Source organism: Pinus tabuliformis, chromosome 3_1, assembly GCF_031772625.1.
Source record: "Pinus tabuliformis cultivar Carrire ecotype Pingquan chromosome 3_1, CPIR1, whole genome shotgun sequence".
Lineage (NCBI taxonomy): Eukaryota > Viridiplantae > Streptophyta > Pinopsida > Pinales > Pinaceae > Pinus > Pinus tabuliformis.
The window spans coordinates 63,398,346-63,415,340 of NC_142301.1; the positions used below are offsets into that span (position 1 = coordinate 63,398,346).

Here is a 16,995-nt window from a genome sequence, read left to right on the forward strand (position 1 = left end):
GTTCGGTGAGTGCATAACAGAGAGACAATGTACTCCGTAGAGAGGCTGACGCAGTGCAGAGAGGCAACACAGGGCTTCAAAGGGAGATCCATATTTGTTGAGGAGAAGTCGAGTTTCAGAGGAAAGAGTTGTAGTGGGAGCCCAGAGAGCCAGAAGATCAAGTGTCCATAGCAGAGTTGATCAGTAGAGTGAGAGAGATGTTGGTCCTAGCAGGCTGATGTAGAGGCAGCTAGGGGCAGCTCATCTTGGGCTAAGATCAGTGTCGGATCACCGGTGGAAGTGAGATTTTTCTCACTAGATGTTTGTCAGTTATTTTCTCTGCATGGATTGCTAGATTTGAGCATCCATAGCCTTGTACTCAGATTTACTACTGCATAATAATAAAACCCTCAGCTGCTACACTGGTTTTCCCAAGTTGGGCTTTTTCGGGTACATTGGTCCAAAAATAACAATGTTTATTGTGTGTGAGCATCTATTCTTCCAGTGTTTTTATTTCTTCCACAATATTGTATTTATGAAGGCTGCAGTGCATATGTTTCTATATTTTCCATAGGAAACTGCAAGTAATTTGTTTGATTAATTTAACAAATAGAACAAACATTATCAGTAGCTACAGTAGGATTCGGGATCACCAAATTTTCACATGGTATCAGAGCACAGTCTGTAAGCTGGAGAGCTCAGAGCAGAAGAGGAGGTTCGAATTTCTACATAGGTAGCAATTCGAAACCCCAGGGGCAGCGTATTTGTCAGGCCAGGTTAGCTCAGAAATTAATGAGCGCAAGAAACAACTGGATGATTTTATTCATTAGACTATTATTATTTATACATTTACAAAACGGATCAGTTCATCTTCTAGATGACTGTCCGGCTTCACCTCATCCGTTTCGGATTAAGTGTCAACATTCCCCCCCTTAATCTGAAGGGATGTTGGTGAGTCCAAGCATCGTTCTGAATCTTTCAAGCTTTTCTCTTCCAAGCGCTTTGGTGAAGATGTCTGCAATTTGCTCGTTTGTGGAACAATGACGGAGATGGATTGTTTTGGCCTCAACATGATGTCGGATCAGATGATATTTAGTATTGATGTGCTTAGTACGATCATGGAACTTTGGGTTTTTGGCCAACTTTATTGCAGAGGTGTTATCAATCATGAGTGGAGTAGATTGTATTTGTTTTACTTGCAAATCTTCAAGAATTTTCCTGAGCCACACAATTTCTTTCGTTGCTTCAGCTGCTGCCACGTATTCTGCTTCTGTTGTGGAATCTGCTGGTACTGATTGTTTGCGTGATCTCCAGGAGACAGCTCCCGATCCAAGACTCATAGCATATCCTGAAGTAGATACCCCAGTTTCTTTGTCTCCATCGAAGTCTGAATCAGAGTATCCAATCAAGTTGAAGTCGTCCACCTGTGTATACTTGATTCCAAGGTCTTGAGTTCCCTTCAAGTACCTTAGAACTCTTTTTGCAGCAGACCAATGTCCCTCACAAGGCTTTTGCATAAACCTGGAGAGGATTCCAACAGCAAATGAAATGTTTGGTCTGGTAGTAGTGAGGTAGATGAGACTTCCTACAAGTTGTCTATACTTTGTTGCATCCTCAAATTCCTTTCCTTCAATAGATGTGAGCTTCAAGTTTTGTTCCATTGGAGTAGAAAGGGGATTGCACTCCGTCATGCCAAATCTGTTTAACAAATCTCCAATGTATTTCTTTTGAGAAAGAAATATGGACTTTGGATGTTGGGTTACTTCAATGCCAAGATAGTAATGAACATAGCCCAAATCAGTCATTTCAAAAAAATTTCCTAATTCTTTCTTTATGGATGCAATATAGCTTTCATTGTTCCCTGTCATTAAAAGATCATCTACATATACCACAAGATATACAATTGTTTTGCCAACTTTCTTGACAAATAAAGTTGCATCATCAAGATCAAAATGTTTGAAGTTGAGTTTCAGAAGATGCTTAGTTAGTTTTTCATACCAGGCTCGTGGTGCTTGTTTGAGGCCATACAAGGACTTCACAAGTTTGCATACTTTGTGTTCATGTCCTTTCACAGCAAATCCTTCAGGCTGGGACATAAAAACATTCTCTTTTAGATCTCCATTCAAGAATGCAGTTTTTACATCCATTTGATGGAATTTCCAACCGTTCTGAGCAGCTAGTGCAAAGAGTGTCCGGATGGTGGCCCATTTTGCTGTGGGAGCAAAAGTTTCCTCATAATCGACCCCTTCCTTCTGTGCAAAACCTTTTGCCACAAGCCTAGCTTTGTGCTTGTCAAGTGAGCCATCAGCTTTGTACTTGTTCTTGTAGACCCACTTGCAGCCAATTGGTTTGGTTCCAAATGGAGGATCAACCAGCTTCCAAGTGCCATTCTTTATGAGGGCATCATACTCCTTCTGCATCGCTTCTTTCCATTCATCATGAGAAGCAGCTTCTTTGAAGGAAGTTGGTTCAAAATCTGTAGACAAGTTCAATTCACAATCATAAGTAACATCCATATCAACAGGTGAATTAGAGTTATCTACATCACCTCCATCTTGTCGGTTTGAATTTCTGGTTCCTGTTTTTCCAATTTCATCAGGATGAACACTTTCAAGTGTCTTTGTCAGCCACTTTGGGGGACCTTTCTGAGATGGTCCAGGCTGTTCTGTTGATTGAGTTGGGTCTGAATCAAGATTGAGTCTCCCAATTCTATCAATTACATCACTTAAAGCATCATCCGTTGTTGGAGTGTCATGCAGGGGAGATTGTTCTTCAGAAGAAGATTCCACATGTTGATCTAGTATAGGAATCCCCCCTTCAAGATGTGGAATCTGATTATCAAACTCTTGAAATGATTTCGGTTTTGTGAATCTATCCAAGCGATCAAGTTGCCGCTCAACAACACTGTCAGATTTGGATGATTCAAGAAAAATGACATCTCTAGATAAAACAAACTTTTTATACTTCATCATAAAGGCGGTATGCTTTAGATGTGTTTGAATACCCCAGGAAGATACACTTACGACTTCTAGCACCAAGTTTGTTTCTATGTACCTTTGGTATTAAAGCATAACAGGTGGAACCAAATATCCTGAGATGTTTTACCGAAGGAACATGTCCATACCACAATTCATAAGGAGTCTTGTTTCTTATAGCACTAGATGGACATCTATTCTTTATATATGCAGCACATAGAACAACATCAGCCCAAAACATTGTCTTTACATTTTTGAAGAAAAGCATGGATCGTACCATATTCAAAATTGTTCTGTTCATTCTTTCAGCTACACCATTCTGTTGAGGATTATAAGGCACAGTTGTTTGATGTTTAATCCCATGTTGGCGAAGATAGTGTTCAAATTCATTTGATGTATATCCTTTTCCATTATCAGTGCGAATAGACCCAATATGAGATTGTGCATCATTTTCAATCCATTTATGAAAATTCTTGAATGTTTGAAAAGCATCAGATTTGTTCTTCAAAAAATAAACCCAACACATTCTGGTATAATCATCAATAAATGTCATGATATATTTATTTCCATTTGCAGAAGGAACAGGCATTGGACCACATAAATCTAAATGAATAAGTTCAAGCTTCCTATGTGCTCTTGAATGTGAATCATGAAAAGACTGTTTGCTATGCTTTCCTAGAATGCAAGCATCACATTGTTTATGTTTTCTAGGAATTGTAGGCAAACCAGCAACACCATTTTTCTTCAACAAGCGGAGACTATCATAGTTTAAATGTCCAAATCTAGCATGCCATAATAAACTTGATGGAAGTGCACCTTCTTCATGATGAGAAATATATGAGAAATGTTGTGCATGAGCAGAGGTTCCTTGCAGTTTAAGGAGTCTTTCTTCTTCTATACCCCTCATGACAAGTGAGTGGTCAGATGCCTTTCTTACCTCAAGCTTGCCATCAAACATGTGAATGGAGTGACCTTGCTGGCGGATGTGGACCAGGGACAACAAGTTTCTCTTCAGCTGTGGGAGATATAGAACATGATCCAGAAGAAAGTCTGGAAGACCAGGCAGTTTAACCCTGATTGTGCCAAGCCCTGATGGCTTGATTTTTGACTGATTTGCAAAGTATACTGCTCCATCAACTTTGTCAGTGAAATCTTCAAAGAAATCTCTCCTATAAGTCATATGACAGGTTGCTCCTGAATCAAGCAACCAGTCATTTTTCGAAGAAGCAAGTGAAGCATTAAACAAATCTTCATTTACTCCAATGTTACATTGTGCCTCAATATAGTGAGCGGATTCAAGTGCTTTACCTTTGTCTGTGTCATCAGTTTTACCTTTCTGCTGATTTCTTCTCTGCTCAACTTTGTCCCATGGTAGCTTGCATGTAGAAGCATCATGTGATCCATTTCGTTTGCAGCGAATGCAATGCAGATCTGCCTTTTCTGCTTGAGGATGTCTGCCCCCCCTGCCTCTGAAGTATCTTCCTCTTCCTCTTCGTCCACCTCTTCCTCTTGTAGAATCTTGAGCAGGATGCTTTTCTTTATGAGCAAGGCAAACAGTCTCTTCAGAAGATTCAGGGACTGTTTTCTTTCCAAAGGCTTTCTCTCTTTCAGCAAACTTTTTCACAAGAGTGTCAAAGGTTATATCTTTAAGATTTCCATTTGCTTGTAAAGACTCAAGATAGTTAGAGTAGGTAGGATAGAGTGCTTTGAGAAAGGCAATAAGAGAGATATCCAGCTCAACCTTAGTGGATTTAGTATCATGCACGATAGACTTTATTTCAGATGCAAGAGTAAGAGGATCATTATTTTTCAGTTCAAGAGTGAAGAGTTTAATCATGAGCTGAACAACTTCAAGTGCAGAATGTGTATCATAGAGTTCTTTCAGCTTTTGTAAAGCTTCAAAGGCAGTGGAATAGGATGAAATATGACGACTTACTTCCTCACTTACGGATGCTGCGATCAATGCAAAGGCTTTGCTGTTCTTGTTTTCCCAAATGGCGAGTTCTTTGTCTGATGTGGGCTGCACAGGGTCTCTGTCTTCTTCTCCGACACACACACCTTTCCACAGCTCATTGTAGATGAGGGTGTGTTTTACCATCCGAGACCATTCAGAATAGTTCTCCTTGCCAGTGAGAACTATTCCGACCATAGAAATGATTGAATGCATTCTGTAAAAATATCTCTGCTAAAAAAAACTTCTGTTGATAAAAGACTTCTGCTGGAGAAAAAAAATTCTTATGCCACAGCAACACTTCTGCTGGAAAAAAAAATCTTATGTCATAGCCTTATGCATTCTGTAAAAAAAAAATATATCTCTGCCAAAAAAATCCTTATGCCATAGCCTTATTTTCTTCAAACATACATCATTTCTTATATCACCGCCACAATATTATGTTTTGAAAAAAGGAAGGCGCTCAAGGGATCTCATATATCATTTCAATATATATATTAATGCAAAAACTGTTCAAGAGGACAGCGTAATAAAACTCTGAGATGGTCCAGGCATTTGTATTTGTTTAACAAGATAAAACTCTGCTCCAAGTATACTATAAACTCCGCTGCTAGCACATTACAAACGGGTTATTCAAAGAAACAACCCTCAAGACACCGTTAGGCACCACACCACAGCCTCGACTTCGTTTGCTTTCCAGATGTGCAGAAGCCACAAAGGTATCGAATACCATGAGATGTCTGTCTTCAAAAAAACGCAGTCCACAGCATTTAAAATGCGCATATACCCACAGCATTCAGTCTTCAAATAAAAATGCAGTTAACCATTTCAAGTTTTAAAAAAACGCAGTCATCTTTTCAGTCTTTAATAAAAACACAGTCACCATCAATACGCAGTCTTCATGTCATCAATACAACGCAGTCATTCTGATACCTCCATAAAAACTAACACTCTTTTTCAAAACAATTCTTCAAGTTTTTCGAAAAGGGGTACAACACTGACAGTCCCTTGGAAATACGGGCTGCGTCTTGGGAAATCGATACAGCATTTACAGTATTAAGTAGCATACAAAAATGTCAGCCATTCTTCAATACAAAAACAATATAACGCAGGCTTCAATGCAGCTTCTCGGTGGAACCTCCATGTCATATACTCCAAAAAAAACGCAGGCCTCAATACCAACTCAAGCCACTATTACATAAACGCAGGCCTCAATACAAACAACGCAGGGTTTCCAGCGAAAATACGATGGAAGGAAGAAGAGTTGTTGCAGTAAAAAACGCAATAAAAACGCAGCGAATAAAAGACTGAGCGAATAAAGACTGAGGTAAAAAAACTGAGTGATACCACAGTCACCATTGCAGTTACCATTAAAAAACGCAGTATTCAACAGCGCATTCCACTCATCAACGCATAGAGCTGGACAGTCATGTCAGTCCAGGGGCGCTCAGATCACCGCCAGAAGCACGCAGTCTCAGGACAGAGGTAGGTTTCATGAGGCAGTAGAAACCTGGCAGAGGCAGGAGCTATTTCTGGGACCTGTGCTCTGATACCATGTCAGGCCAGGTTAGCTCAGAAATTAATGAGCGCAAGAAACAACTGGATGATTTTATTCATTAGACTATTATTATTTATACATTTACAAAACGGATCAGTTCATCTTCTAGATGACTGTCCGGCTTCACCTCATCCGTTTCGGATTAGGTGTCAACACTATTTCCTTGGCCAGGAGGGTCAGATTTTCATGGAAATTTTACTTCTCTGAGTGAGTCGACAGAGAATAAAATTTTCCAAATTGAAGAGTACCAGAGGCAGAGGGAGTAGCAGTAGTTTCCTTGCAGAGCAGATATTCAGCTGGGATGCAAATTTTGCAACAGTTTGCTACTGCAAATAGCATCAGGAGGAAGGAAGAACACACGTTAAGGGAATTCTTTCTTGGGGGACTTCTAGCGCAAAAGTTCAAATTTTCCTAGCAAAGCAGCAGTAGCTGTGTGCAGAGTTTCTCGCTCCAGAAGGGAGTGTGAATAGTTGGGCAGCAGCTACGTAGAGGAGAAGAGGAGGAATTTGACTTTTTGCTGAGATGGCCACAGATGGGCAGGATCCATGGAAGAGTAGCAGATTAGATCCAGTTGCTAAAAATTTCTCACATGGATAAGTATCCTTGCTACAGGAGCCCAACAGAATCAGTAGTAGGAGGATCACAGTGTCAGTGGACGCAGCTAGTCATTCAAGTGACAGTTGCATAGCTAGTTGCAGTCAATTCACGAAAGACAGTTGCACAACTAGTTGCAGTGACACAGGCAGTGTGAATTGCCTAGTTGCAGTATGCAGGTGTTATTCCAGCCAGGAGTTTCCCAGTGCAGAGCTTCATAATCCAGTTTTCAGTGCAGGAGGACTGTGCGAGTTGCCAGGAAGGAGAAAAGAGATTTCCCATAGGGAGATCGAGACTCAGAGGGAGTCTAGTTTCAGAGGGAGCAACCCTATGGAATTTAGTACTTCAAGATCTGGGGAGATCAGACTCATTATTGTAGTAGTTGCAACAACACTGCAGAGGCATTAGTAGAACAGTGACAACAACAGTATGAGTAGATCAGATTTCGTGATGATGACAGCCATACCTCCAGGAGTGAGATGGGGTGATTTGGAGTTGTAGCCCTGATCCAGATTTAAATAGGAACACAACAAATTACAAAGATAACCATAAATACAAAGATGCAACGGAAATAATACTTCTGTTCATTAATGTAAAACACTGAAATATGCTTACAAACAGAAATGGAAATAAACCAGCTAGGGCAATGGTAGCTTATCTCTGAGAAGAGTTGTGGCGGCTACATGCCTTTGAACTATGTTACAATGAGGCTCAAAGGCCTATTTATTGTTGAGAAACAATGGAAAACCCTAAACATCCAAAAACCTAACCTTAGAAGATGAAACGCCAAACTGTGGGCCCCGTTTGGGTAAATTGGTACATCAACTTCTCGGGGTCGTAACTTTGGTATACGATCTTTGTTTGACGTGTACAATAGCTCGTTAGAAAGATCTATCCAAGCACTACAACTTTAGGAAGAGCAACATTGGTGCATGGACCCATGTTGCTCCCATATTTCCCAAAAAACATCGTTTAGGGCCTCAAAATGGCTCCAGAAGTTCAGGACCCGAAAAACTGCTAAAAATAGTAAATTGTGCTACAAATAAGGAAACAGAAAAACTGATAGAGACAGTTGTGGGGGTCCAAGTGGGATACGTGGGTGGCCACCAACATCCACCTGGATCATTCCTCGCCCCTTAGGAAGCAATGGTCCCCATTGCGTTGAGTTCCTCCATCTGCTGAACTTTGTCCCTGGTGAGCTGTTCTGCAATCTCTGATGTGTCCAGTAATGGTAGGAAGCATGGTCGAGGGCAGTCCACATTGAACACTTGGTGCAAGTGAAAGAATGGGGGAATGTTGTGCTCCAAAGCATTGTTTCCCACAACCTTGGTACTAGTGTAAGGACCATGTCAGAGTGGTTGGAGCTTCTCATGGGCTCTTGTAAGGCATTCTTTCTGCAGATGCAACCAGACTTTGTTGCCCACCTGAAACTTGTGTGGTACCCCTGTGGGTGAGGAGAAGTTGTTCCCTTGTTCTTTCATGACCATATCCCTCTGCTGTTGCTGCTGTTGCGTGGAGGAACCCTTCGCGGGGGTCATGGATGTGGCGATGATCTTCCTCTTACTTTGGGGGCGAACCAGATAGAAAATAAATTTCCTAGTCCGTGAGATGATCTTACTGCCTTTCTTAGCAGAGATCAAAGAGGTGGTGGTAGATGGGGCTACCTTCGGTATCCTGTATAAAGAATTACCCAAAGTAATAATAACAATGCGAGGCCTTGACTAATACACAGCATGTCGCCTCCATAAGTATGGTTGGTCTAATAATATATCACAAACATCAAGAGGTGCAACATCACACAATACCTCATCTGTAAAGGGCTTGATGCTGTAGGGAAGGCAGCACTGCTGGCGAACTCGGAGATCTCGTCCTTGGTGAAGCCACCCGACACTGTATTGCTGCGGGTGTGGTGTAGTCAATAGGCCCAACTGCTTCACGACCTCTACTGAAATGAGGTTCTTTTGGTTGCCATTGTCGACAATGAATTGCAGCGGTGAACCCTTCACCCACATTTGTGAGTGGAAAAGTCACTCCCCCTCCTCTGGATCTTCGGGCTCATCCTTTTGGATCTTGGCAGTGGCAACAATGGCGCTGGGCTCCACATCAATGATCTTCTTCCCTTTGCCATTCCCCTTGTTGGAATCTGAATCAGGGTCGGAACATGCATTTGATTCTGAAGCCTTCAACTCGGCCACTAGCAACTACTTGGTCCAACACTCACCCGTGTTGTGAGTGGGGCTCTTGTGGAACTCACACCACTTTCTTGTGTCCTTCTTCGGCTTCGTGGTGTTGTTCTTTTCTTGCGGCTTCGACAGGTTCTCTTGGATCACCCCGCCTTGGCTTTGCCCATTGGTCATCGGATTCGCAGATCCAAAGTCTCACTTCTTTTGTTTAAATTTCTGCTCAATTTTGACAACGTATCGGTACGCTGTGTCGAGCGAGGAGATGTTTAGGAACTCCATCTCTTCTTGGATGTATTTGTGTAGGTAGCCGCGGTATTTGAGTACCAAATGTAGCTCAGAATCCTTGATACCCAACTGTGTGCGAAGGGTATGGAAAATGTTTGTGAACTCTGGCACATCTTGGTCCCTTTCTTGTCGCAGCGTGGTCCAATTTATGTATTTGTCCTTATAGCTTTTGATAGGGTAGTACTGCTCCTTGATGGCATCCCGGAATGAATTCCAAGTGGGTGCGGCTGCTTACAAACATAAATAGAAATAAACCAGCTAGGCGATGGTAGCTTATCTCTGAGAAGAGATGTGGCGGCTACATGCCTCTGAACTGTGTTACAATGAGGCTCGAAGGCCTATTTATTGTTGAGAACAATGGAAAACCTTAAACATCCAAAAACCTAACCCTAGAAGATGAAATGCCAAATTGTGGGCCCTTTTTGGGTAAATTAGTACATCAACTTCCCAGGGTCGTAACTTTGGCATACGATCTCCGTTTGACGCGTACAATAGCTCGTTAGAAAGATCTATCCAAGCACTACAACTTTGGGAAGATCAACATTAGTCCATGGACCCATGTTGCTCCCAGATTTCCCAAAAAACGTCGTTTAGGGCCTCAAAACGGCTCCGAAAGTTCAGGACCCGAAAAACTGCTAAAAATAGTAAATTGTGCTACAAATAAGGAAACTGAAAAACTGACAGAGACAGTTGTGGGGGTCCAAGTGGGATAGGTGGGTGGCCACCAATATCCACCTGGATCAAGCCCTAGAGAGCTATAGGATGGGCAAGATTCTTAAGGAGGTCCACATCATGAATCAATACCTTGCTACGAGAGCCCATAACATGCAGTAGCAGGATGGACCAGTGGCAGTTGATGCAGTGAGGTGCCAGAGTGACAGATGCAGTAGCTAGTAGCGGTTAGAGACTGAGCAATGGAAAGCAGAGTTGGCAACAGTGCAGTTGGCACAGGGCAGAGTTAGCAGCATCGCAAAGGCTTCAGTGACAGTGCAAAGTCTAGCAGCAGTCAAGACTCAAGTGACAGATGCATCATATTGACCACAGTTGGTTCAGTATTTTGGATGCTTTTCCATTGCAATTGTTGTAGTTGCAGCAACATCAGTTGGAGAAGGTTGCAGTGCAGATGCGGTGTTGGCAACAGTTTAGCAGGGCCAGCAACAACACAGATGCAACAATCAAAGTTGCGCAGTAGTTGATGGGCAGCAGAGCCAGACATTAGCAGCGCAGTAAGAGATGGTGCGGAGACAAAGTGATGCTTCAGTGGGTTGCAATGCTAGAACACATTCCTCGCTAAGAGGGAGTGTTGATTTTGTAGCATCGGTTGTGTTTTAGCCACGAAATTTGGCGGAGAGGCTAGAATACATGTATTCTCCAAAACCCAGAAATCGTTTCTAGAAATTCCACCTAGAGACGACTTAATTAAAATAATTAACTTTTTTTTTAATGGTTCCTAAGTCTAAACTTAGGAAATCTGGTTAATTAAAGGGTATTAATTAAGTCATGGTGAAATCTTCTAGAAGAAGACATGGATCGAGTTCTAGTTAATCTTAGCCATTGATTATGTTTTAATCTTGGGTCGTTGAAGCCTCGACGAGAGATTATAAGAAGAACTTCGATGGGGGTTGGAGAACACACTTGGAGCCACCAGGAATTTGATATTGCTTGGGAAATCGAACTCCAAAGTAGCAGTGGTGAGTTGTCGGAGGTGATTCAGTTGTTTCGGATCAATGAGAGAGGGGCATGGATAGTAAGGCCGAAAGGAAGTTTTTCCAGTCCGGTGAGTGCATAGCAGAGAGACAACGTATTCCATAGAGAGGCTGACACAATGCAGAGAGGCAGCGCATAGCTTCAGAGGGAGATCCGTATTTGCTGAGGTGAAGTCGAGTTTCACAGGCAAGAGCCAGAGTGGGAGCCCAGAGAGCTAGAAGATCGAGATTCTAGAGCAGCAGCCGATCAACAGAGTGAGAGATGCTAGCCCTAGCAGGCTGACACAGATCTGTGTAGGCTGGCACAGAGGCAGCTCATCTTGAGCTAAGGTCAGTGTCGGATCACCCGTGGAAGTGAGATTTTTCTCACTAGACGTTTGTCAGTTATTTTCTCTATAGTCTTGTACTCAGATTTACTACTGCATAATAATAAAACCCTCAGCTACTGCACCGGTTTTCCCAAGTTGGGTTTTTCCGGGGACATTGGTCCAAAAATAACAGTGTTTATTGTGTGTGCATCTATTCTTCCAGAGTTTTTATTTCTTCCGCAGTATTGTATTTGTGAAGGCTGCATTGTATATGTTTCAATATTTTTCGTAGGAAATTGCAAGTAATTTGTTTGATTAATTTAACAAATAGAAGAAACATTATTAGTAGTTGCAGTGGGATTCGAGGTCACCGAATTTTCACGTCTGTATTAAAAGGCGTGATTCTTAATGAAAGGGCACTCCCACTTTGGTGTGTGTATATATGTAAAGGGTCCTCATTGGAATTTGATTATATCATTTTTCATACATTTTATTCAATATATGATATTTTATCCTAAATGTATTTCTTTATTTTCCAAGTATTTTGAATATTTAATTGGTGAGCCATACTGGTTGTCACATTTGGGATAACAAAAAAAAGCAAATAATGATATTATATATATATATATATATATATATTACACTAGCCTACTAGGATCAACTCTCTAGTGCACTTGTGAGTGGAGTATTTCAGAATTGGGTTCGGTTCGATTCTCTTGATTTCACTTATAAATGTTAGCATTGGAGTGGAGAGATTGGAGATTAAAGACCTTTTGGCATGTTGATTTGTTCCTACCCACTTGGACCTTTTGTACTATCCACAAAGTTTGAGTAATAAAGTTGAAATCATCATTCTTTGGCAAGAAGTTGATGGCTTCTAGTGCTTAGTAAGAATTTATTTCGCTTGTCTAAACTCTTATTCATTCTAATTTCTTTTTGCTTTCAAGTTTTAGGTAAATAGGATTCGTACAAGCTCTTTTGCACGATTTACTTTCTTTCAATTCACTTCATTAACTCCATGTTAAGGATAACACACCAGTCAAGCTCTTTGATTAATCAAAAACATAAATTAAGGCAAAGTTAAAGAATAGCATTGCGACCAGCAAGTAAATTAGCTAGGAAGTGAAGGGGTTGCTTGCCATCAACTGTCAAAAGTTGATTGCAAATATTTCCATAGCATTTTCTGTCAATTCAACTTGCTCATCTGAAACTTTTTGTTGCAGAAATAGGTGTAAACAGTGATTAATTGGTGAAAGTTCTAGTATCTATTACATTTTTTATCATTAATTACTAGCTTGTTTCCCTGACATTCTCACACATTGATTTTTCTGTTCTCTAAGTGAAATTGTACAAAGCAACAGCTATGAAATCCAGATTCAAGGTTAAATAAACTCCATACAGTTCATGGACAAGCCTTACATCACTTAGGAAGCCCTCCTGAGGTCGGCAAAGCATGAATCGGAAGTGTGAAAGGAGTTAAGCGAGGTGACATAGGCTCATTATCCTATAGTTATCTGGATTCCTCTTAGGCTTCCTGTTAGGGATTTGTTAGATATTTCAGGTGTCCTCCATGTCCTGTGTCATCGTGCCATGTGTCTTAGGCAGTATGCCGATTTTACCTTAGGTTCTGGCACACACTGTGGTTCATGGTAAACAAATTTGCAAATAAGTTGAAGTTGTAGAGGAGAGTCAGGAAACTCCATGCAGACGGAACAATTCAACTCTGTTACAGCTGAGAAGTCCCATCCCACTGGAAGAACAGAGTGAGAGTATTCCTGCAAACCTATGACTCCCAGGGCCACGGTTAATAACTTGGTTAAAGTGCACTGGTTAATATCATTTTGAATAGCATGCTTCTGCCATCAATTGGGTTCCCAGTGATCCTGCACCCAGACTCTGATCATGTTCTTGGAGGGGACTCGAACTACAAAATACCCAAGCAAAGCATGTTCATTCAGACCTAAGTTGCATGATATGGGGAAGCATTTCTGAAACAGAAATGCATTGGAAACATGACCCCCAAAATATTTCCCTTTTTCCAATTTTTTTGGGGGTCACGTATATATATATATAATTTTTATTTTTTTGAAACTTGGAAAGAAATCGTTATGAATAAATGAGCAAGAACATTGAAATGACAAACATTAATGACAAGCAATGTTCTACCATTACTTATATTGGGATCCTAATCATTAGTATCACCCTTTGCCTCTACGTCAATCCTCTAGGGACATCAGTCAACACCACCCAATTTTGATGAACCTACCTAATCCAAGCTTTAGAATATGCTACGAAAAGCTTAGCATGCCTGATCAAGATTTTAGTTTGAGTGAAGGGTACATTTTTGCTAAGGCCGTGATAGAGGAGTCCAACAAGAAATATCACTAACATCGAGGTACATATAATGCCTTGGTGCTTTTGATTAACTACCAATTCCATATCTTCATACATGATAGAATCTAATTAAAATAATCCTGAAATTCTGAAAACTGTTGAGTCTGCTGAATTTTGAATAGGATATGAAGTTCTACTTTCTCCATATGAAGACCGATGAGGTTGGAAACACTGTCAAACATCCTGAAACAATTAATGGTAATATTAAAAATTTAAGTAAAAGTGACATTTCTTTTACTTCCAGAATGCCATAGGAAGAAAGACACATGCAATAGTGTAACCTAATCTCTGTCAAAGACAGGGAAAACACAGTACTCAAATACCCTCCATCCGAGTTGATACAGATGTCTATGTCTGTGTGAAATGCAATACAAACCTTCAGCTTATAAAAATATAAATTATTAAATTCTGATGCTTCAGGAAAATTTACAGATGTTCTAGACCATAGTGCCAAACCATAAATTTCTAAAATAAGATTGATTCAACCTTCTCTTTGTATGATATCATGACCAAAGATTTGAATTGATGTGGATTACAAAACAAAACAAATCATGGGCCCCTGCCTTTACAAGAAACAGACTGTGACTTAGATAATTCCCAAGTTTCATCCTCAATTCAGTAAAACTTAATTTTGAACCTGGACACCATTGGATGGGTATTTCTCACCATTTTGCTCATTTAACCCAGTCAATTTCTGGAAGAATAAGGTGATCGTATTTTGGTCACATTTGCAGACTTCTCTTCCTGTTCTCTGTACTCACAAGGCAGTGCTGTGAGGGAGCAGAGCAGAGAAACGCAGAGAGCGGGCAGTTGGTAGCAGTCATTCCTGAAAAAATGCTATGAGCAAATCAGTGCTGGAAGTGTTCTTTGGACTTATATAATAATCTATATTTGTGCAGTTCTGGGAGTGCCTTGGAGCACTCCTATGTAACACTGCAACAAAGTCTAGTGAATTTCAAAATGGGCAGTTGTAACTTTATTTTCCCCGTCTATGTCTTTGGAAGCCCTAATTTTGTCTCTTTGTTTTAGGGGGCTCCAGAAAGTATGCCACGGGCAAGGATAAAGCAGATACGTACGAGCAAAAGTGAAGTGCTTGAAGTTATAAAAAGAATCGAGTTAGCTTCTTATTCAAAAAAAAAAATCAAATATGTGAAATGCAAATACAAAATGTTTGAAGTTCTAGAAAGAGTAGAGTGAGGTCATTGCAGTTGCTTCAAAAAAAGATTCAGACATGTACCATAAAAGGATGAAACATGGGCCTCAATAGTGTGGATAATAGCAAATCACAGCCATATATGATATGGGGAAGCCAAGAAACACTCTCTCCCCACAGAATGTGGCAAAATAATTAGGGAAAACATGAAAGGACCATTTTTGTTTTTAGAGAACATTTTCCATATTTAGAGTAAACATTTCAGATAAAACGATTGTTGGTCCTTATATCATGCATTTCATTGAAGATAACACAATTCCTGCAACTTCACGCACTATAACATAACTGGAATGATGATCTCACTGAATAGGTTATCATTTTGTGGGCAATGCCTAAAGCAAATACTTTAGTTGCCTTCATTTTCTCCTCTTCAACATCTACTTCATTTTTTAAGTAAAGGGAAGATTTAAACTCTTAAAAGGTCTTCTTTGTCTTAGCATTTACCCTGAGATTCATGTGTATACTTATTGTATATATAATGAGTCTGGGTTTCTGAATTCAAGTCTTCTGAACTTCTTTATGTAAACCTTACGCTTCCTTCGTTTAAGATTTTATCATTATGTCGTCCTGTGAATAACTATGACCATCATGAGAGGGATAGTCTTTGGAAATTTCCTAGGTCACAGTCAAACAAACTATCTTCTTAAAATTTGGTCTTGGCCATTGGTATTCCTGTTAAAAGGATTATAAATTTTTCTTTTTGAATAGCTTAAGGTGGGTCAGCGATGATGAAGGTTTATGCTAGAGCATAAAATGTGTCAAAAAGGATTAAAAATGCCTGAAGTGATTTCTGATACTCTTGTTTCTTTGCGCGTCTGGACAAGTTCTGTTCTTTGTGCATCTGGACAAGTTCTGTTAGTCACGAGGAAAGCTAATTTTCTTTTCATTGCAGGCTGCAGTTGTGCCAAAATATAATAGACCATTGCCAAAGCTTCGAAATACTAGTGTTAATACAGGTCCAAATGGGGAGAGAATTTTGGCTCCTGGAACATTAACTGTTGCCCAAATTCACCAAATGTTGCTCCTTCATGAAGGCAAAGCAGAAAATCAAGAGAAGTCAATGGATGCTAAAGGTATTGCGGAGAGGTTTCAACTTGATGTTCTTGTCGTACAGAAGATTCTACATTATGTTTCGCTTCCACCTGTATCCAATGCTGCTGGAGAAAAAAGGCAAGACTGAAGATCGTGAATATCACTTATGGCATCAGTACTGAATATCCATATTGAAAATGGACTTCAGTTATTAATGATTTAAGAGAGGCTTGAATAGAAGCTGCTCATGCAAAGTCAGTCTGGATGTCAAATTGTTCTGAATTTTTGTGAATAATGAATTACTTAGAAATCCATATCGGCTACAGCCATTCATTCTATATTGTTGCGATAAAAAAATGTAAACAAATTGTGTTTTAGTTATTAGATGGAAATTGATTAAAGCAAGTCTTAAGCACCAAAGATGAAAGGTGAGATTGATGTGTAAGCATCGCCCTAGAAACAGTGGAAATGGAACAAAAGTTTTTCTTTAGAGCTCAGTTCAGGTGATTTGAATAGTCTTTGTTATTTTAAACTATTGGTTGAATCATTATTGAGGAATATCCTAACATAAGAAGGATAAATAATTAAAATTTATATAAGATAGTTAATCTATAAAATAATGAATAATATATAATTGAATTCATAAAACAAATTGATTCACAAGGTGAGGGTTATGACCCTCAGTGATATACTAGTAAATTATCATTATTATTTGTTATTTAATATTATTTATTTATTTTATGTTTATTAAATTGCTTGTCCCTTCAAGGATGCTTATGCTTTGCCTTTGAAGCATATGGAAAAGATGACGTTTTAC

At 40.0% G+C, this 16,995-nt stretch overlaps 1 protein-coding gene across 2 annotated transcripts in view; it reads left to right on the forward strand.

The window, feature by feature from the left end:
• LOC149185789 (dynein beta chain, ciliary protein) overlaps positions 1 to 16,675 on the forward strand; it is a 238,775-nt gene extending 222,100 nt beyond the window's left edge. For both annotated transcript variants that reach the window (XM_089410801.1, XM_089410800.1), the window contains exon 4: positions 16,039 to 16,675. In XM_089410801.1, the coding sequence (XP_089266927.1) occupies positions 16,039 to 16,326 (288 nt within the window). In that variant the 3' untranslated portion in view covers positions 16,327 to 16,675. The remainder of the gene's footprint in view (positions 1 to 16,038) is intronic.
• The last annotated feature ends 320 nt before the right edge of the window (positions 16,676 to 16,995 follow it).